Source organism: Emydura macquarii, unplaced genomic scaffold (genome assembly GCF_026122565.2).
Source record: "Emydura macquarii macquarii isolate MOO-44397 ecotype Brisbane River unplaced genomic scaffold, CSIRO-AGI_Emac_v2 contig_2325, whole genome shotgun sequence".
Classification (NCBI taxonomy): domain Eukaryota; kingdom Metazoa; phylum Chordata; order Testudines; family Chelidae; genus Emydura; species Emydura macquarii.
Genome location: NW_027132462.1, coordinates 46,080 through 67,702, shown reverse-complemented (window position 1 = coordinate 67,702; position 21,623 = coordinate 46,080). Strand labels below are relative to the sequence as shown.

Sequence of the window (21,623 nt, the reverse complement as noted above, 5' to 3'; positions counted from 1 at the left end):
ACATTAGCTATCCCCAACTCATCTGGAACAAAAGCTGATTTAAATGATATGTAACATTACACAATTAACAGTTCCACAGCTTTATGGGTGTGTAACTTCAGAACTCTTGAGTGAATCCCATCTTGTCCTGTGCTCATACATTACTATTTAATTAATCAATCTCCTGATGAGAAGGGCTCTGTGAGAGCTAGGGTTTATTATTAAGCCCTGGGTAAAAGATCGCTGTATAGCCAACTGCTGGGTCCCAACCCATTGCAGGCTCATGGCATTTGTGCATGGCTTTGGTGCTGCTAAATGCACCAGATACCAGATCCAAGTGCTTATTTTAGCCTGAAAGTGCCCAGGGATCATGTTCTCTTTGGGGATCTTCACATCCCCAGGCACATGCCTGCCTTGACAAAGACTGAAAAAAAAAAATTCTGCTTTATACACAGAACCAATGACAATCGAGCTTGTCCTTCATGTATTTTATTTAAATTATGCATAATGAATGCATGGAGATCCTGGCCACCAGCTGCTGTTGCTTAGGAGATTAGGTGGGTTCAACAAAAGACTGGACATTTTTACATCTCACAGGAACACACACAGCTGTGTGCAACAAGAGCAGAAAAAGTAGAAGAGCTTTGATCTCTTTTATTTAGAGGTTGTTACCTTCTGCTCCCATCCTGTGACTGGGAAAAGGAAAGAAGGTCTTTTGGGTAAGGCAGGACACCAGGAATAAGGCAACTCACACTGAATTCCGAGCTCATCCACAGGCTCCCTGTGTGATGTTGGACCTTGAATTGCAGAGTATTGCACCAAACTTAGCACCAACATGCAAGCTGGACTGGTTGAATTCTCTGCTCCCCCTACACTGTGGAGAGTCGGGATAGCAAGGAGCCAGTTACAGGGGTTGAATTTTCTGGAGCTCCTGGTGAACTGAACCTTCACTTGACAAATACCCTGATTATCCTTGCACGAATGTGTTTCGTTTTCACGCTGTACACGATTGGGTTCATCAGGGCGGGACCATCAAAGACACATTGCTCATGACATTCTGAACCAAGGGGGAAGAACTCTTCACGAATCTGTATAGCACAGACAAGCCAATCCCTGACATGTAGAAGAGCAGGATGAAGCAGACATGGGAGACGCAGGTGTTGAGGGACTTAAAGTACACTGCATGGGAAGTGATGCTCAGCACTGTTTTGAGGATCATCACATAGGATAGGAGGATAAGCAGCAAGTCCAACCCCACTGAAGAGACTATTAAAAAGAACCCATAGATTATATTGACTCTGAAATCTGAACAAGCCATTGTCAGGACCTCCTGGTTCAGGCAGTACGAATGGGAGAGGATGTTGGCCTGACAGTATTGGTACTGTTTCAGGAGAATGGGGAGTGGGAATATTAGGGCCACCCCTCTAAACAGAGACACCAGTCCCATCTTGGATATTCTGTGTGGGGTTAAGATGGAATCATTTCTCAGGAGGATAAAGATCACAACAAAGTGGTCTAAGGCCATGGACAAGAGCACTAGAGTTAAACCAGAATATGCCCAGCGTCGTTGGCATGGTGGATACTGATAAACCAAGGTCTGTAACGCCAACATGGAAAGGAAAATGTACATGGGCTCATGGAGGTTTGGATCTGTTTTTATAATAAACAGAATGAGTGAATTTCTTAATATCGAAGTAACATACATTAAGCTGAAGGGGATAGAAATCCAGACATGGACATCTTCCAGCCCAGGTATTCCGGTGAGAAGGAACACTGCAGGTTGGAATTTGAAGTCATTGACAGCTGACATAATGCACTGGGCAGGTCTGAGGACTTTTGAAAGTTACTTTCCTGAAAGGAAAAATAGGAAGAGACTAGATGATATTGAAGGAGACATCATTCTGATCTCAGTGCAAGTCTAGAGACTTCTAGGAGCTCAGGCAAGATCAGCAAAAACGTAGTATTGGATTTATACTTGATTGTCTGTTCTGTTCATTCCATCGGAAGCACCTGGCATTTCTCTCTGTTGGAAGACAGGATACTGGGTTTGATGGACCATTGGTCTGACTCTATATGGCCATTCTTATATTCTTATGTACACCACTTATACAAAGATAATTATCGTCAGATTGGATTAGATCTGTAGTCCATTTAGCCCAGTATCCAGTGGCCAGTGCCAGAAGCTTCAAAGAAAAGTAAGAGAAGCCCTGCAATAGAGACTTGTGAGATATCCTGCTCCCAGGGAAAGATTCCTTCTGCCAGGCATTAATTAGACATAGTTTATGGTGTAAATCGGGAAGATTTATAGCCCTCCCAAGCCATTTTAAAAAGCCTTCACTACTGTAATTAGATTATCTGATTACCCATATAGACATCCAGTTCCTCTTTGAATCCTACTAAACTCTTGGTCCCATTGATATCTTGTGGCTGTGTGTTCCACAGCCTACTTCAGCACTCTGTGATTTAATAATTGTGACCCTGTTGACCACATAGTGAAAATGGTCTCTGTATTCATCTGTCCTGCACTGATGCTATTTATAAACATTCCCTCATTATATTTTTTTAAAAAAAATTTCTACTACTGAGATCCCAAATTACGCCACTGAGTCTTTGCAGTACACAGCATCACTCCAGATTCACGTGTACATTCAATCAGACTCTATTAACTTTCACTTACCAAATGCTATAGGTGATACACTCTGACCTCCAAGAATCCCTCCAAGAGAATCTGAATGCTTTGCCCCACCCGTGTTGTCTGGCTGCAGAGAGGTCGATCATCCCACAGGATTTTCTTTATCCTCACAGGACCCCCATCCTCTCCTCATGCGAGGGGTCTGTAGGTATTTCTGTAACTCTCTTCTTTTTCTGGGTTACTTGGGAGCAGGCAACACTCATCGGTGTGCAAGGACGCCTGAGGTTGCTGAAAACACAGGAGACAAATTAAGGAGTGGCAGAAGGAATCTTTCCCTGGGAGCAGGATATCTCACAAGTCTCTATTGCAGGGCTTCTCTTACTTTTCTTTGAAGCTTCTGGTACTGGCCACTGGATACTGGGCTAGATGGACTACACGTCTAATCCAATCTGACGATACTTATCTTTGTATAAGTGGTGTACATAAGAATATAAGAATGGCTAAATAGGATCAGACCAATGGTGCACCAAGCCCAGTATCCTGTCTTCCAACAGAGACAAATGCCAGGTGCTTCCTATGGAATGAATAGGACAGATAATCGTTAAATATAAATTCAAGACTATGGTTTTGCTGACCTTGCCTGAGCTCCAAGAAGTCTGTAGACTTGCACTGAGAGCAGAATGATGTCTCATTCAATATCATTTAGTCTCCTCTTATTTTTCTTTTCAGGAAGTAACTTTCAAAAGTCCACAGACCTGCCCAGTGCATTATGACAGCTGTCAATGACTCCAAATTCCAGCTTTCAGTGTTCCTTCTCTTTTTATGTAAGTTTAATGTATGTTTTTTTTTCCATATTAGGAAAATTCTGTCATTCTGTTTATTATAAAAACAGATCCAAACCTCCATGAGCCCATGTACATTTTCCTTTCCATGTTGGCCACCACAGACCTTGGGTTTATCAATATCCACCATGCCGATGACACTGGGCATATACTGGTTTAACTCTAGGGAGATTAGCCACGATGCCTGTTTTTCCCAGCTGTTCTTCATCCACTCGCTTACATACACTGATCTGCTGTGATCTTGTCCATGGCCTTTGACTGCTTTGTTGTGATCTGTAACCCACTCAGATGTGCGTCTATCTTAAACCCCCTCAAGAATATCCATGATGGGACTGGTGTCTTTGTTTGGGGGGTGCCCCTAATATTCCCACTCCCCATTCTCCTGAAACAGTACCAATACTGTCAGGCGAACATCCTCTACCATTCCTGCTGCCTGAACTAGGAGGTCATGACGATGCCTTGTTCAGATATCAGATATCAGAGATGACTTACTGTTCATCTTCATATCCTGTGTGATGATCCTCAAAACAGTGCTGAGCATCACTTCCCATGTGACACACCTCAAGGCCCTGAACAGCTGCGTCTCCCACTTCTGCAACATCCTGCTCTTCTACATGCCAGGGATTGGCTTCTCTGTGATATACAGATTCATGAAGAGCTCTTCTCCCTTGGTTCAGAATGTCCTGGGCAATGTCTCCTGGCTGATCCAGCCCCTGATGAACCCAATCGTGTACAGCATGAAAACCAAACACATTCTTGCAAGGATAATCAGGATGTTTATCAAGTGAAGGTTCAGTTCATCAGGAGCTCCGGAAAATGAATCCCCTGTAACTGGCTCTTTGCTATCCCGACTCTCCACAGCGCAGGGGGAGGCCTAGGGCAGTATAGAATTCAACTGGTACAGCTCACATGTCGGTCCTATGATTTGGACTCTACTCTGCAACTCAAGGTCCAACGTCACACAGGGAGTCTGTGGAAGAGTTCGGAATTCAATGTGAGTTGTCTTATTCCTGGTGCTCTGCCTTATCCACAAGACCCTCCTTCCTTTTCTCAGCCACAAGACGGGAGCAGAAGGTAACAACCTCTAAATAAAAGAGAACAAAACTCTTCTCCATTTTGTGCTCCTGTTGCACACAGCTGTTTGTGTTCCTGTCAGATGTAAAAACATCCAGTCCTTTTGTTGAACCCACCTAATCTTCTAAGAAACAACAGCTGGTGGCCAGGTTCTCCATGCATTCATTATGCATAATTTAAATAAAATACATGAAGGACAAGCTCGATTGTCATTGGTTCTGGGTATAAAGCAGAATTTATTATTATTTTTCAGTCTTTGTCAGGGCCGGGCGTGTGTCTGAGGATGTGAAGAACTCAGAGGAGAACATGATCCCCAGGCACTTTCAGGCCAAAATAGGCACTTCGATCTTTTATCTGGTGCATTTAGCAGCACCAAAGCCATGCACGGGCATGATGGGCCTGGAGTGGGATGGGACCCAGCAGTTGGCTATACAGCGATCTTTCACCCAGGGCTTAATAATAAACTCTAGCTCTCACAGAGCACTTGTCATCAGGAGATTGATTAATTAAATAGTAATGTACGAGCACAGGACCAGATGGGATTCACCCAAGAGTTCTGAAGGAACTGCTATTTGTGTAATGTTACATATCATTTAAATTAGCTTCTGTTCCAGAAGAGTTGGGGATAGCTAATGTGACAACAATCTTTAAATAAGGTGCCAGAGGCGATCCTAACAATTATAGGTCTGTAAACATCCATACCAGGCAAACTGGTTGAAACTATAATAAGGAATTATCAGATACATAGTTGAACACAATTTGTTAGGGAAGAGTCAACATGATTTCTGTACCGTGAAATCATACCTCACCAATCTACTACAATTCTTTGAGGAGGTCAACAAACACGTGGAGAAGGGTGATCCACTGGATATATTGTATTTATATTTTCAGAGAGCCTTTGACAAGCTCCCTCACCAAAGTATCTTATGCAAAGTAAGATGTTATGGCATAAAAGAATAATTCCTCTATGCATAAGTAACTGGTTAAAAGATAGGAAACAAAGAGTAGGAATAAATGGCCAGTTTTCAAAATGGAGAGAGTTAAATAGTCGTGTCCCCTTGTATAATGGGACCAGTACTGTTCCACGCATTCATAAGTGATCTTGAAAAGGGGTAAACAGTGAGGTGGAAAAATTTTCAGATGATACAAAACAATTGAAGACAGTTAAACCCAGTGCTCACTGTGAAGCATTACAAAGGGATTTTAGAAAACTGGGCGACTGGGCAACAAAATAGCAGATGAAATTCAGTGTTGATAAATGCTAAGGAAAGAACATTCAAAAACATAATCTCAACTATGCATATAAAATGATATGGTCTAAATCAGCTGTTACCACTCCAGAAAGAGATCTTGGAATCTCTGTGGATTGTTCCCTGAAAGCATCCACTCAATTTGCAGCAGCTGTAAAAAAAGCTAATAGAATGTTAAGAACCATGAGGAAAAGGATAGATAATAAAACAGAAAATATCATAATGCCACTGTATAAGCCCACGGTTTGCCCACATCTTGAATAGTGCGTGCAGTTCTGGTCGCCCATCTCAAAAACAATATATTTGACTTGGAAATAGTGCATTGAAGGGTGACAAAAATGATTAGGGGGAAGGGAACGGCTTCCACATAAGGAGAGATTAATAAGACTAGGCTTCTTAATAGATTGTGATAGAGAGGTATAAAACCAAGACTGGAGTGGAGAAAGTGAATAAGAAAACGTTATTTATCTCTTCTCATAAAACAAGAGCCATGGGTCAGCCAATGAAATTAGTAATTGGAAGCAGGTTTAAATATAAAAAAAAGGAAGATCTTTTTCACACAATGGGCAGGCAGCCTGTGGAACTCCTAGCCAGGGAATGTTGTGAAGGACAAAATTATATCTGGGACCAGAAAAGAATTAAGGAAGCCCACGGAGGACAAGCTGGTCAGGGAGGCAGTCCCATGCACGGGGTTTCTCTAAACCTCTGATTGCTAGAAGCTGAGTCTAGGTGACAGGCGATGGATCAGTTGCTAAATTGCCCTGTTCTGCTCACTCTCTCTGAAGCATCTGGCACCGGCCACTGTCGGCAGACAGGATACTGGGCTCCATGGACCATTGGTCTCAACCAACGTGGTCGTTCTTGTGTTCTTAGATTCTTCCACAGACGGATGGGTCACTACAGACAGGCCATTTCCAGGGGTTCCCTCTTCCATAGAGCCAGCATAGCCCCCGCAGCAGAAGTCCCAGGGCTGCTCAGTACAGAGAACTGATGTGGGGCTGGTGCTGACACTTAGGGGGGTCCAGTAACACGACTAACAGAGGCTCATGGTTTGAGCTAGAGCTGGGCTGGAAAACAGAGAATTTTCAACAAATGAAAAAGTTGACCCATAGTAAAAATGTTTCTTTTTCATCCATTTGGGGGGGGGAATTCATATAAAACTGATCATTTACACTCAGTTGCCATGGTGTTACTGACCAAAAAAATGTAGGAGAACAGAAGAACTCTGAACATCAGAAAACCAGACTTTGACTCCCTCCGGGAGATGATGGGCAGGATCCCCTGGAAGGCTAATCTGAGGGGTTAATGACATCCAAGGAAGATGACTTTATTTACAAGAAACCTTATTGAAGGGACAGGAAAAAAACATCCGTGTGTAGAGAAAAAAATAGCAAATAGGGCATCCAAAGAGCTTAGCTTAACAAAGAAATCTTACAGGAACTTAAGCACAAAAAGGAAGCTTACAGGAAGTGGAAGCTTGGACAGACGACTAGAGAGCAGTATAAAATCCTGCTTGATATGCAGGGAGGAAATCAAGAAAGCCACAGCACAACTGGAGTTGCCGCTAGGAAGGGATGTGAAGGTTTCCTACAGCTATGTTAGTAACAAGAGGAAGGTCAGGGAAAGTGTGGGCCCCTTAGTGAATGGGGGAGGCAACCTGGAGAGATGGTGTGGAAAAAGCTGAAGTACTCTGTTTTCTTCGCCTCTGTCTTTACAGAAAAGTTCAGCTCCCAAACTACTACATCAGGCAGCACAGAATGGGAAGGAGGTGAGCAGGTCTCAGCACTGAAAGAACAGGTTGAGGACGATATAGTCCGGCCTCTCCAGCAGATCCTGTGGGTAGTGGCTACTGCGACAGGCCCCGGTAGCACATCGCCAGTGAACCTGTGCTCCCAGGAAACTCCAGAGGGTCCTAGAGCAGTTGTGGAGGCACAGAGATTGTGGGTGGGAGGGCCTGGCTATCCGGGGATCACTGAGATCTGTGCATAGCTTTGGAGATCCATGGATGCTGGGTCACCCTGTTTATATCTCAGGGAGAAGGGAAGGGACCTGCCCTACTGGAACAATCTAAGGGAAATTTCCAGGTAGGAGCTGTGTGGAATTTTCCTTCCCCAGCTTGCACCCTAGGTTTGAAGTGCAGGAAATGGGGATGCCGGGGAGAAATCTGATCCTACAAAAATATTATTAGTCTATATTGCAGCAAGATTTACTGTATTGCAGCGAGATTATAGCTGTAAAAGCATCATCGGTAGTACTCGGCCGCCTTCGAGGGAGCCCTGTGTGTCCTCTAAGCCGTATGCACCTTGCTGACAGCCTGGATTGCAGGAAGAGATCATGCGGCAGGGCTTGTGCTGCTTTCTGGCTTGGTGGCATCACCGCACATCCCCTGGGATTGGGCTTCCTGCAATTTGCCATTGGCCGTGATGGGGTTAAAGCTGGCACACACTGAACCAATCAGCTGAGGGTCCCAGGGGGTCATGTGTCCCCTTAGGAAATGGGCAAACATGCTTCATAAGGATAGTTGCAGCCTGTCTGAGCAGACACTGCCTGCTGCCCGTGCAAGCTCTCCGCTGACTCCTTCTCCGTTAGGGTGCAGATCTCTGCTGGCAGCTGCTCCCCTTCTCACAGGCCTTGGGTACGTTGGCAGGTTTCTTTGTCTTTTAAAGAGAAGGGTAAAGGCTGCCAGCTGTTGAGATGGGCAGATGTTCTGTGCAGCAGCAGCTGACTCTACTGGGCTGTGGGTGTGAGTCAGTGACAGGGGCTGGAGAGCAGGCAGCACTAGGTAGCTGGGGGACCCTCCACTCCATCTGCCTGTCGTCCATGGGGGATCATTCCAGCTACACAGAAACCCCAGATTCAAAAGGAGCTTGAAGTGTGAAGACCTCAAATCCTGAGTCAGGGTTTCTCAATGGTCCCATTTCCAGAGGTGCCGTGTGCTTTGGGCTGGAGAAGACTCCATGAAATATCAATAAGAAATTCCTAAATCATCTCAGGTATATTTCCGTCTGGAAATCTAGTTGGCAAATCCCTGTTCAAAGCTTTTATTCTGTGGCTTGACTGTGATTGCAGGACTTCAGAACTGTGTTGCTTTGTGGTAACCGGTCAGATAAGGCACATGGAATAGTTCTCTTTCCTGACAGGATATGGGCTCCAGCAGTTTAGCCTTGTAAAAACCCCTCACCGTTACAGGGCTACCTGCATCTCTGCCCCCTCCCTGGTCTCCGAATGCCAGATGTCAACCTCATCCTTTTTCATCTCCTTGGGTGGAATCCCACCATTCTCCCACCCTCAGGCTGGGCTCTGGGCTACTGCACACTGTTGGTCAAATCATCTTGCCCAGGAGGTCATACTAGCGTAGTACCTGTAGTTCTTCCCTGTGGGAGTCTGTGCCCTGTGGAAGAGTGACCAGCCAGCCTTCCTGAATCAGAATGTTGTTTAATCTGAACAGTAGGAATAAAAATGAGAGTTCTGTGGCACTTTAAAGACTGACAAATTTAAAGTGTCACAGAACTCTCGTTGTTCTTGCTGTATACAGACTAACACGGCTACCCCTCTGGAACTATTCTAGTAGGAATAAAACATCACATGAGAGAATAAACGGGTTTTAAAACAACAGTCTTTAAGTGTCTCCTACCTCAAGCACCCCCCACTCTGATGGGGACCCAGCAAGTGTGAGTATCTTCTGACTTTCCCATGGGTGGGGGTGTCAGTCTAGAGAATTTCTCAGCACCAGCTGCCCCACTTCTGTACACACTCCCAGCACTGGCAGAACAAGCTGTGTAACTTGGCGGGAATTGAGGTCTTCCAAGTGTGAAGCTCGGGGGTTGTCTCAACCTCCCTGAAGTGTTTAGTGAGAGATGGCTTTTCCTGAGCTCTTGTTTCCCTTCCTGCTTGTTTTCCAGCAGCCTGCTATTAAACTAAGACTAGCCATACTGGTCATATCCTGATATTTAACCCAATATAGCCATATCAACAGCCCAAGAATTGGGTTTCACATACACATTCATAATTATGGCAGCTCAGCTCCATGTCTGTCACAATATCGTTCCGGGAGAGCATGGATTTTATGAACACAATACATAGACAGTCAGAGAAAGAGAGAAAGCAATACACAACATACATGTGTGAATTGAAGTTTGATTTTCATGAATACTCATGCTTTTCACTTTCAAACCCACTTCGCACAAACCCTCATCATAGCTGAGTAACAGGTGCTGGGGTTACTCTGTCCTAGAACAGTGGTTTCAACCGGTGTTACATGGCCCCTGGGGGGTTTTGCAGACTATGTGTAAGATTTCTAAAGCCATTTGCACCTGCATTTGAAATTTTGTTGGGGAAAAGAAAAAGGTCGAAAACCAGTGTACTAGAGAGTGAGAGGCCAGGGAATGAACATGGTATATGCTGATCCCAAAGCCTTCAGAGAACCAGGCAGCTATGAACCCAGGGATAGGGAAGCTACTAGCTGCAAAGGATTTCCCAGTTTTTGTTTGCTGACAGGCGATTGAATGAGGGCCCACAGGCTACAATCTTTTCAAGTTCTGAAGAAATCCAGATGATACGCTACGTTTTAGATCTGCCTCTTATCTGAGAAATCATCCTTGAAAGATTAGGTGGGAAAGAATGGATTTACATGTGTGTACTAAAGTACAATTCTAGAAATGTTATGCCAAAAGGTTTCATTGTAATGCATTTAGTACAGACCAAACTTTCTTTACATGCATGTCTATCGAAAGGCAGCAGCAGAGTTGTTGGAGCAGGAGTAAATTTACTACTTAATGGCTTTTGCTTTAGAAAATATTTCAGAGGCATTCCAAACTCTGTTTGCAATGCGTTTGTGCTCTTAACTCTTTGTTCAGTGAGCAGTTGTATGATACTGTCTCCTGGTAACTTACCAGGAGCTGTTTGTAATACTTACATTCAGAATCGTGCACACAATAATTCTGATACAATTGGGCAAGACATTCCAAAAAGGCATGAAACAAGAGAACCGCTGGTCTGTGTTTCAGCAAAGGGTGGAGATGAGGTGTAGTCCAGGGGATCATATAGTGGTTGTATGTAATTTATACCCACACAAGAGTCGCTGTAGTAACTTGCACTCTCAACTGGATATTAGTGCAAAACCAGTTGTAGCAGGGTGTTGCAGTGCCTGCTCTGCTTCTACTTCTGCTGCATTCACAAAGTCAGAGGGAGACTCTCAGGTTCAGGAACGATTGGTGCAGTTTTATTTGCAGGTTGTGCTCCTACCACATTTCCACCATTCCAAGCTTGCCTTCTAGCATCTGCAGCCCGCAGGGAAGAGCTATCGCTCTACTTCCACCTCCTGCCTCCCTCCCCTGGCTTCCCTCCTCTCAGCACTTAATGCAGCCCCAAGGCTGAATGTGCGGGCAGCTGTCTCTGGTTCTCTAACTAGGCGCAAGTTTCTCTCCAGCCAGCTATAATTTACCTCCCTAAACTGGAGCTGGCATGACAGAGGGCAGACTAAGCAGTTCTTGCTCAGCACCTGTCACACTGGTGTTTGCACTATTCATCATTTGGGCTCCAATCCCTCCCCCACCAGCTGAAGTAACTCATTGTGTTAGCTTGGAACTTGCCAAAGATCTACAGACCCCTCGCATGAGGGGAGGATGCGGGTCCTGTGAGGATAAAGAGAAGCTTTTAGGGTGATCGGCCTGTCTGCGTCCAGTCAACACTGGCCGGGCAAATCATTCGGCTTATTTTGGAGGGATTCTTTGGGGCACAATGTATCACTGAGAGTATTTGGTAAGTGAAAGTTAATAGAGCCTGATTCTCATCGAATTTACACAGGTATATCAGGAGTGATGCTATTTCAGTCAAAGTTTCTGAATTCAGAACCTGGCCTCAGTATTTTTCATGTATACTGCAAAGAGGTAGTGTGATAATTTGGGCTCTTAGGAATAGAGAAAATAAATAAAATATAATGAGGCAATGAAACACATTTATAAATAGCATCAGTGCAGGACAGATACATACAATGACCATATTCACCATGCGATCAAGAAGATCACAATTATGAAATCACAGAGTGCTGAAGAATGCTGTTGAACTCAGAGCCACAAGATTTCAATGGGACCAAGAGTTTAGTAGGATTCAAAGAGGGAACGAGAAAATCCAATTACAGTAGTGAGGGGTTTTTAAAATAGCTTGAGAGGGTCATAAACCTTCCTGATTTACACCATAAAATATTTCTGCATCAGGAGGAATTTTCCCTTGGGAGCATGTTATCTCACAGCTGGCTATTGTACGGCTTCATCTACCTTCCTCTGAAATTTCTATTCCTAGGCACAGGAAAATGGACTAAATGCATTACAGGTCTGATCCAGTCCGGCATTCCCTATTGGTGGTGTATGTAAGAATATGGGAATGGCCACACTGGGTCAGATCAATAGCTCATCTAGCCCAGGATCCTGTCTTTCACACACCCAATGCCAGAGGCTTCAGAGGGAATGAACAGAACAGGTAATCATCATGTGTAAACCCAAGAGTATGTTTATGTTGATCTTCCTTGACTTTCGGGAATACTGTAGACATGCACTGAGAGCAGAATGATGTTTCATTCAATATTATCTAATTTCCTATTACTTTTCCTTTCAGGAAGTAAAGTTCAAAACTCCTCGGAGCCATACAGTATATCATGTCAGCAGTCAATGACACCAAATTCCAACCTCCAGTGTTCTTTCTCACCGGAATACCAGGGCTGGAAGACGTCCATGACTGGATCTCCATCCCCTTCTGCTTCATGTACATTATTTCAATATTAGGAAATTCACTCATTCTGTTCATTATAGTATCAGATCGAACCCTCCATGAGCCCATGTACATTTTCCTTTCCATGTTGGCTGTTACAGACCTTGGCTTATCTTTATCCACCCTACCAACAACACTGGGCTTATACTTGTTTCACTCTAGGGAGATCAGCCATGATGCCTGTTTTGCCCAGATGTTCTTCATCCACTCACTTACGTTCATTGAATCCTCCGTGCTCTTGTTCATGGCCTTTGACCGCTTTGTTGCGATCTGTAGCCCACTGAGATATGCTTCCATCTTAACCCTACCGAGAATAGCTAAGATGGGACTGCTCTCTCTGTTAAGAGGAGTTGTCCTAATATTCCCACTCCCCATTCTCCTAAAACAGCACCGATACTGTAAGGACAACATCCTCTCCCATTCCTTCTGCCTGCACCAGGAGGTCATGACGACGACTTGTTCGGATTTCAGAATCAACATATTCTATGGCTTCTTTTTAATAGTCTCTTCACAGGGGTTGGACTTGCTGCTCATCCTCCTATCCTATGTGATGATCCTTAAATCAGTGCTAAGCACTGCATGCCATGGGAAGCGCCTCAAGGCCCTGAATACCTGTGTCTCCCACATCTGCGTCGTCCTTCTCTTCTACACACCAGACATTGCCTCAGGTATGATATATAGATTAGTAAAGAACTCTTCTCCAATACTTTCGATTATCCTGGGCAACATCTATTTGCTGGTCCCACCCCTGATGAACCCAATCGTTTACAGCGTGAAAACACAAGCAATTCGAGTGAAGATAATCAGGGTATTCGTCAAGTGAAGGGTCAGTTCATCACCCAACTCCAGAGAATCAAATGGCTGTAACTGGCTTCTTCTGTCCCCAGTCTCCACAGCACAGGGGGAAGCTCTGGGACAGCGAGAATCCAGCCTGACCAGCTGGGAGGCTGGTCCTGTGGTTTGTGCACTGCTCTGCTGGTCAACGTCCCAGGTCACACAGGGAGTCTGTGCCAGAGTTTGGAATTTTTTGTTTATTGCCTAAATTCTGGTGTCATGCCTTACCCACAAGACCCTCCTTCCTTTTCACAGCCACAAGATAGGAGCACAGGTTCATGACCAAGAACTTAAAGTGATGAAAACTCTTCTCTTTTTTGTGCTCCTGTTGCACACAGCTGTGCGTTTTCCTACTTCAGCCAGAAAATTGGTTTTGATGTTGAAATTGCTGGGTGAGTTTCAAGGGACTGTTCAGTATAGAAGGTGAGATTAGATAATCACAGTGGTCTCTTGTGGCCTTTAAAATCTAGGAATAGTCACACCTCAAATGACATTTATTTCCATTGTCTGGTAAGAGTTTACAAACATCTTCCAGTAACTGGAACCAGTCTAAAGCAACTTCTCCTCTGTGTTTTAAGTCCATTTAGTCCTCTCTGAAGAAAGAACCAGGTACACACCAAAGCTAAGTGAATTTTTTCAGACAGATTGTTCATTTCCTGGAAAATGCAGGTTCAGCTGACCCGAAATGATTCTCAAATTTGACAAAATAGTTTTAGCCATTCACAAAATTGATCAGAGGTGAGGGAGAAGGTGGTGGGGCTGTCTCTCGTCACCCAGTATAATATTTAGGTCAATGAGTAGAGTACTCATGTGGGTTGTCGGAAGGCCCAGATTCAAATCCCCACCTTTGACCAAACCCGAAATGGAGTCATTAGTAATTCAGAAAAAATTAAGATTTGGTTCAGCGTAAACCAATTTTTTTTTCAATTTTTCAGAATTTCCACTGGACCAAAAAATCAGGTAGGGGTGGCACTGGGAGACGGTTCAGGGGATATAGGCACCACAAAATTTGCTTTAGCCCACCTGGTAGCCACCCCTCCTGTTGCAAAGGGTGACCTGGTTGCTACACTTAATTCTATGCTGCTGCTGGTGGTTGCACTGCTAGCTGGCACCCCTCTTCGGCCATCCAGCTCTGAATGTTGCTGATATGCAGGGTTGTCCGTAAGGAAAATGGCTCAGTAGGTGAAGGGAGCTCCGCGTACAGTGACCCCTATCCTTGCAGGCTGAGAGTGATAAGGGCAGAAACCAGGGGTGGAGCTTTGTGCATCCAGGGGAGATTCCCGGAAGTGGATCTCACCTGGCCCCAGGAGCAGCCCCGTGCAGGGAAAGAGGAAGTCCTGCACCTCCCTAGCCCTGCTGGGATTAACATTTGGAGTCTGGCACTGGTAGGAGCCCTGGGCTGGGCACACCATCCCCAGATATGGGCCCTCTGTTTGCGGGCTACGGGGGCCTTGGGTTGGCTGTATGTGTATCTGTGTGTGGGGGTGGGGTTGTATGTATAGCACAGTGTGATATACCCAAACGTACAATCTGGACTGTTTGAATAGCTGTGCTCCCTTCATTTTCCAGTTCAGGGTGGCTTTTGCACTGCTTTGCTGATGAACAACACAACCCGCTAGACTCTGTTCACTCATAGCCCTCAGCATGCAACATTGTGTGAATGCTCTCCCAGCCCCTCATGAACTACACACAGGGCAACACCTGCCACTTCTCTCGGCCCGGCCTTGCACCCTAGAAATGTGCGTCTTCTACTATCCAGTCCATTCATTGTACAAAGCAAGCTCATGTGAATCCGTTATTCCAGCAAAGAGTAATAATTACGCACCAACTTTGTTGTTTCAAAAAGAGTTTCCCACACACTTTGACCCAAACACAGTGCTTAGGATAAATCAGTGAAACAAGTTTATTAACTACAGCAAGAAGGATTTAAAGTGAACACAAGTCATGAGGCATAAAGGTCAAAATTGATTGAGAAAAAAATAAAAAATAAACATACCGTCTTAATCCTAAACTTTACCAAGTGAAGTAAGATTTGAAGCAAACAGCTTTTCTCATCCCATTGGATGGTGCAGGCAGTTCACAGTTCTTGGTCACACGATGGATTTCTTTTCCAGCCTAGGAAAAATCTCTCCAGTGCAACGTCTTTCAAGCAATCTTGGTTCAGTTGACATGTTGGAGGACAGAGGTAATGAAAAATTCATCGTTTCTCATTTTGTGCCCTCCTCCTCTCCCTGAGTAACACCCCCTGCCTCCGCTGGGTGTAAGCAAAGCAGTCTCCTGTGCATGCATGTGAGATTCAAAGTGTAATTTGGGCCTGACTCTGATCTCCTTTACACCAGTGTAAGTGAAGTGTAATGCTACTGAAGTGAATGCAGATTTGCTTTAGCCCACCTGGTAGCCACCCCTCCTGTTGCAAAGGGTGACCTGGTTGCTACCCTTAATTCTATGGATTTGCACTGGTGTCACAGACATCAGAATTTGGTCCTTTGAGTTCAGGGGGGTTATATCCCGATTTTCACTGGAGTGAGAGTATAAAGCCCAATGGGCTAAATCTATCCCTCATGTGACACCATTGAAGGCAATGGGAGCTCTTTGGGGCAAAGATTGTGGTTTTGCTGTGTGTTTGTGCGGTGCCTCACACAATGGGGTCCTGGTCCATGAGCACAGCTAGCTGGTGCTACGGTAGTACATATAATGATACTTAATAATTAGTCGAGGATCAAGCCCCTCTTCATGTCTTTCAATAGCTGTTCTGAAATGATCTTTACAGCTGTTGAGATTACATTCAACTTTGCCTTGGGAAAAACAGAACTGCCTTCATATTTAGAGCAGGATTTTCAATAAATCGTGTTCAATGTCCTACAAACAACAGCAAGGAAATGGAAAACGAGCACTGATTCTGCAACAACTTTCTTAAATTTTATCAGTGCAACATTATCAACCTGGCCAAAATGAAATTTGGCCTCTCAACAAATCTTATTGCATGGTTATGCTTTGGAAAGTAATTGAGAAGAGATGCCAGATGGCAAATCCAGCTCTGATCATCCTCAAACTTTGGTGTGTTCTGAATGCAAACCCACATCTGGCCCCCATCTCTAACAGTGTGAACCAAAATTCTGCATCCAAACACAATCTCACTTTGGATGGATCAAAAACTTCAAAAATTATCTGGGAAAATGGTTTCTGAAAGATACAATGACAACAGAACACAGAAAAATATTAGTAAATATAAGAAAACAACTACAAACAGAGAAATGCTTCGAGACAGTGAATGGTTTGACCAGAATCTACAAAGAAAAATTCTCCCTTTTCCTTGAGAACAATCTCTCCTTTGGAAGCAGTGTTATGAATGGATGTTCTTTGGATGGAGAATTTTGCATATCCATCTACGGAACTGTTTGGTTTGGGGCAAATGTGGGATACACAGGAATCCAAGGCTCTGAAATGCTATTTCTGGGATGTAAGATTCATCGCTGTCTTTAGGATCAGAATGTAAGACAGAAGAATGATCATAGTGGCCAACCTTAATGTGCAAATGACTATAATAATGCCATACAAGCTGTTGACCCTCTTGTCTGCATAAGCCAGTTTCATTGCATCCTGATGCAAACCATATGAGTTGAAGAGCACATTGGGTCTGCAGAAGGGGAAGTGTTTAATAAGGAAGAGGAGTTGGAAGACTACGCAGATGCCCCTAAATAAAATTGCTACTCCTATTTTCCCTATTACTGAATTGGGGAGTAGCGAGGTGTCTCTCAGAGGATCATATATTGCAATGAAGCAGTCGAAGGCCATTCATCCAAAGGTATGGATGAAGAATCTCTGGATGATGCAGGCGTCAAAAGCAATTTCCCTGGCATTAGACTTTGTTCTATCCTGATAACAAAGAGGATAATTATTGTTCCCTACCACTGTCAGGACGCATGGGACACACAGCGAGAAAGCCATCTGCATTCCAAGAGCACCTATGTGGATGAATATCTGATAACTGAGGATGCTATTATTGACTGTCGACTTAATGTCCCGGTAACTTTCCTTTTGGTGTCAGAGCCATGAAATAAAAACATTGTTCACCGTATAGAACCAGAGGCCATAAAGACTGCCCAAAATGCTGTAGTACAGCTTCATGCCTCTGTTAGATGTCAATGGGCCAGATCCTCTGGTGGTGGAAATTGACGTCTTTCCACTGATGCCAAAGGCACTATTTCTATTCACGCTGACTGAGGATGTGGCTTAGTGTGAATTAAACTCATTAAAGGCACCTGATTTTCAGCGAGTGAATCCTCAGGACTTTTGCAAGTTTTGCCTCTTTAAAGTGTCTCATGTTGGACACCTGAAATCCATTTAGAAAATGTTGGCCTAAGTCATGATTTATTTCACTCTCAAGGTACTGAATTGAATAGAAGGGCTGAAATCTTCCTGTGCTGCCCCCTGTTCATATGGCCATCCAATATCTTGACAGATGAAAGGAAACATGACGAAGTAAGTCAGTGGTGCTTGGCCATAGTGTGGGAGAAGAGACCAATGTGCGAGCGGCAGGCCTTCCCACAGTGGCTACAGGTCCACTCATCACATAGAGGTTGGAGCTCCTTCTGCTTCCTGGCTCAACTACGGGCCTCAGCCTGGGCTCTCTGATGACTCTCTGTGATGCCTGCACCAGCCTTGACCTGGCTTCTCCAGACTGAGCGGTTGTGGGTAGGGCTCTCCCCGTCGTCAGGGAAATGCTGAATTTCTTAAGACCCTTCTTGACCCTGTTGCTGTATCGGAGCTTTGGCCTTCCTCTGTGTCACGGGTAGTCCTTGAGTTGGCCATGGAGCACAACCTTTGGCAGACGAGCTTGAGGCATGCGCTCCATGTGTCCCAGCCAGCAAAGGACATGAGCATCCACTATAGTCTACATCGACTGTAGGCCGCTTCTCTCAAGGATCTTGTTATGAGTGATCCATTGGTCCCAAGAGACTCTAAGAATTTTTTTGAGACAGTGAAGGTGGAAGCTATTCTATCTCCTCTCCTGCTTGGAGTATATGACCCAGCTTTCAGAGCTGTATAGGAGGATACTGAGAACACAAGTCCGATACAGAGACACCTTTGTATTCACAGGTAGCAGGTTTTTGCTTGAGACCCGTGAGGTAAAGATATCATGCCCAACTTGATTCATGCATCAGAGAACTGCCCCCCAGTCACACTATGCAATCAGACGGACATCAGTGTTGTAGTGGAGGACTTTGCAGATGTACATCAGGACAAAATGGGATCCATTGGTTGATTCCAAAGAGGAAAAACACATTTCTTCCAACCCTAATCTATGATATTCTCTACTGAACGTGTGATTGTTTTCAATATTGTTTGACCAGGGAGGATTTACTCCAATGTCTGTGAAGTAGGAAAGAGCACACTGATCATTGTGAAATCCAAAGATAAATAAATACACAAATAAACCAATGTGTTCAGTGGCTGTTATGAAAAGTCAAGAAGTTGCCAAAAGATCACCTGCAGCAGTATTGAAGGACCACAGTTTTGACCTAAATTAAGGGTTTGTGTCCATATAAGAACGATACTGCTTTAACGATACTGGTATGGCTAGAGCAGTGCAACCTTCCCACCTCATCATGGACACACCAAACCCTCTGCTGACAAAAATCGACATTTTTAATGACAACAGTGATATGTACGGTAGAAGAGAGAGCAAATGTAGATAAGAGAGAGTCTGTCTGCCTCGGAGAGATCCCAAAGCTGATTGCTTTCTACACCGTGATGGAAAATCATACAGTAGAAGAGAAAACTGTGAACATAAGCAAGCTCTCTAAGTCATTTCACTTTCTAAAAGAAGCAGAGAGGCAACTATTACTCAGGCATAGCCAAGAGATGGCTATTGTTCAGGGTACCCTGCACAAACGGCATTAAAAATAAGCTAACAGCAGGGTTAGGTGCTTAATGTCCCAAAGTTAGCTCAAAACTCTACAACCATCTGCAGGGTATAAACAGCAGAGGGACATGCACATGGAATTGACTGGAAAGTCTGGGGATTAACTTCAATAAGGCATAATTAGGACTTGATATCGCACCAACTTCATGAGCTACATGAACTTCGTTCTATTAATGAAGGAAAGAATCTCCCAAAGGAAGGGCAGAAAGCTCAGCTCTGTTAAATGCAGGCTGTGCAACTCACTTGGGCTCAACCCTGTGTTCCCAGAAACAGGAACTGGGCAGTCTGAAAGTGGTTTCCATTACTAACTTCTTTGACCCAGGGCCAGATTCCCAGCTGGAGTAAATCAGTGTGGCTCTGCTGAAGTTCGTAGAGCGATGCTGATTTACACCATTCAAGGATTTGGTTCTTAATGCTGATTTAAAGAGCTAAACACCAAACAGATCTGGGTGCTGCGGGCACCTAGTAACAGCTTTAAACTCGGAAGGGCTTCCAAACCCACTGTCTCCTCATTCTCTGCAGATAGCAGTTCTTAATTCTCTCCATTGCAAGCTGGTTGGCAACTATCTGTAAATTTCTGGACAGTCAGTAAAAAAATGTACAATATTAACACTGGCCATAAACCAGTAAATCAATGAAAATGTCCATGAAATTGGGTAGAAATAAAACATACTGTATTTTGAGATTTATTGTCTTCATTCAGAATCACTTCTTGTATCATAAAACTACATTGACCATGACTTTATCAATTTCCTGTTTTCTGTTATTGCACATGCCTAAAGAACCTGATCGGTCAATTAACTGCACCTAAAACAACTGCAGAATTCCAAATGCCTGTGTATGGAATATCGAGAGCACAGATTTTATATTTGTAATGACACCATAGGTCATTTGGTCGTGAAAATGTTCATAAAGTGAGTACACACTTATGATGTATTGTTTATGGTATTTTTAGTGATGTCAGTAAAAAAAATCAACTTAGAATCTTCATGTCAGTAAAAACCAAATTGCAAGGCTGGCAACCCTGGCCTGGGCTACATTAGTAGGAACATTTCCAGCAGATCAAGGAAAATGATTATTCCCCTCTATTCAGCACTGGTGAGGCCACATTTGGAGTGTTGTGTCCAGATTTGCGCCCCCCCCCCCTCCACACAGAAAGAATGTGGACAAATTGGAGTGAGTCCAGCAGAGGGCAACAAAAATGCATCGGGCGCTGGGGCACATGACTTTTGAGGCAAGGCTGAGGGAACTAGGCTTGTTTAGTCTGTAGAAAAGAATAATGAGGGGGGATTTGATAACAGCTTTTAAATACCTGAAAGGGGGTTTCAGGGAGGATGGAGCTAGGCTGTTCTCAGTAGTGGCAGATGACAGACGTAGGAGCAATGGTCTCAAGTTGCAGTGTGGAGGTTTAGGTTGGATATTAGGAAAAACTTTTTCCCTAGGAGGGTGGTGAAGCGCTGGAATGGGTTACCTAGGTAGGTGGTGGAATCTCCATCCTTAGAGGTTTTTAAGGTGTGGCTTGAGAAATCACTGGCTGGGATGATTTAGTTGGAGTTGGCCCTGTTTGAGCAGGGGGTTGGACTCAGTGGCGGAAGATGACAGAAGTAGAAGCAATGGTCTCTAGTTGCGGTGTGGAGGTTTAGGTTGGATATTAGGAAAACCTTTTTCCCCGGGAGAGTGGTGCACAATGCAACTCTGATAGGATTTCCCCTTTCTATTTTTAGGTGCAGCCTACAGTCTTCTAAACCCGTCAGCAGATCAAAGAGCTTGGCAAAGTGTAAGCAGCCTGCCAGCGTCTACAGCTTTGCCTGAAGAGTTAGAAGCAAATAACTATGTCATCTGCATGTGGTTCTGGTGATTGCCGGATGTTTGCAAATGGAACAGCAGCCCCCTGGGACAATTCTGCAGCAGTACATGCATTCAGTTATAAATCAGATTCAGTTACACCGTGGAGTGAGACGTCGTCTGAGTCTAATTTATCAGGGAAAAGAGCAATGACCTGACATAAGTAAAGCTGGAATAACAGGAAAGAATGGGATGAAATAAAGAGGGAAAGTTTAGGTCAATTATCAGGGAAAAATCTCGTGACACGGAGATGGGTCAGGCTGCGGGATAACCCCCCCAATAGAAAGGGCAGAGGGCCTTTCTCTTGGCATATTAAACTGGGTAAAATGCAAGTAAATGTGACAGAGAGAATAGAGATGGTTTGTGTCATTCAAAGGGCTACTTGACACTATCCTTAGCTGGTATCAAGCCACTGAATTCATTGGTGTAACATCAGTTACACCAGCTGAGGATCTGAAAGAGTGATCAACATGTGC

General features: G+C 44.3%; 1 protein-coding gene and 1 pseudogene across 1 annotated transcript; one reads left to right on the top strand and one right to left on the bottom strand.

The window, feature by feature from the left end:
- Window positions 1-926: 926 nt before the first annotated feature.
- On the bottom strand, window positions 927-1,789 carry LOC137161593 (olfactory receptor 51G2-like; annotated as a pseudogene).
- A 10,640-nt stretch (window positions 1,790-12,429) lies between these two features.
- LOC137161574 (olfactory receptor 51G2-like) lies at window positions 12,430-13,365 on the top strand. Its single transcript, XM_067560953.1, has one exon. The coding sequence runs from the start codon at window positions 12,430-12,432 to the stop codon at window positions 13,363-13,365; it is 936 nt and encodes a 311-aa protein (XP_067417054.1).
- Window positions 13,366-21,623: the final 8,258 nt, after the last annotated feature.

Excerpts from the sequence above, each read along its gene's own strand:
- LOC137161574 (XM_067560953.1), top strand. The coding sequence starts at position 12,430 with ATGTCAGCAGTCAATGACACCAAATTCCAACCTCCAGTGTTCTTTCTC.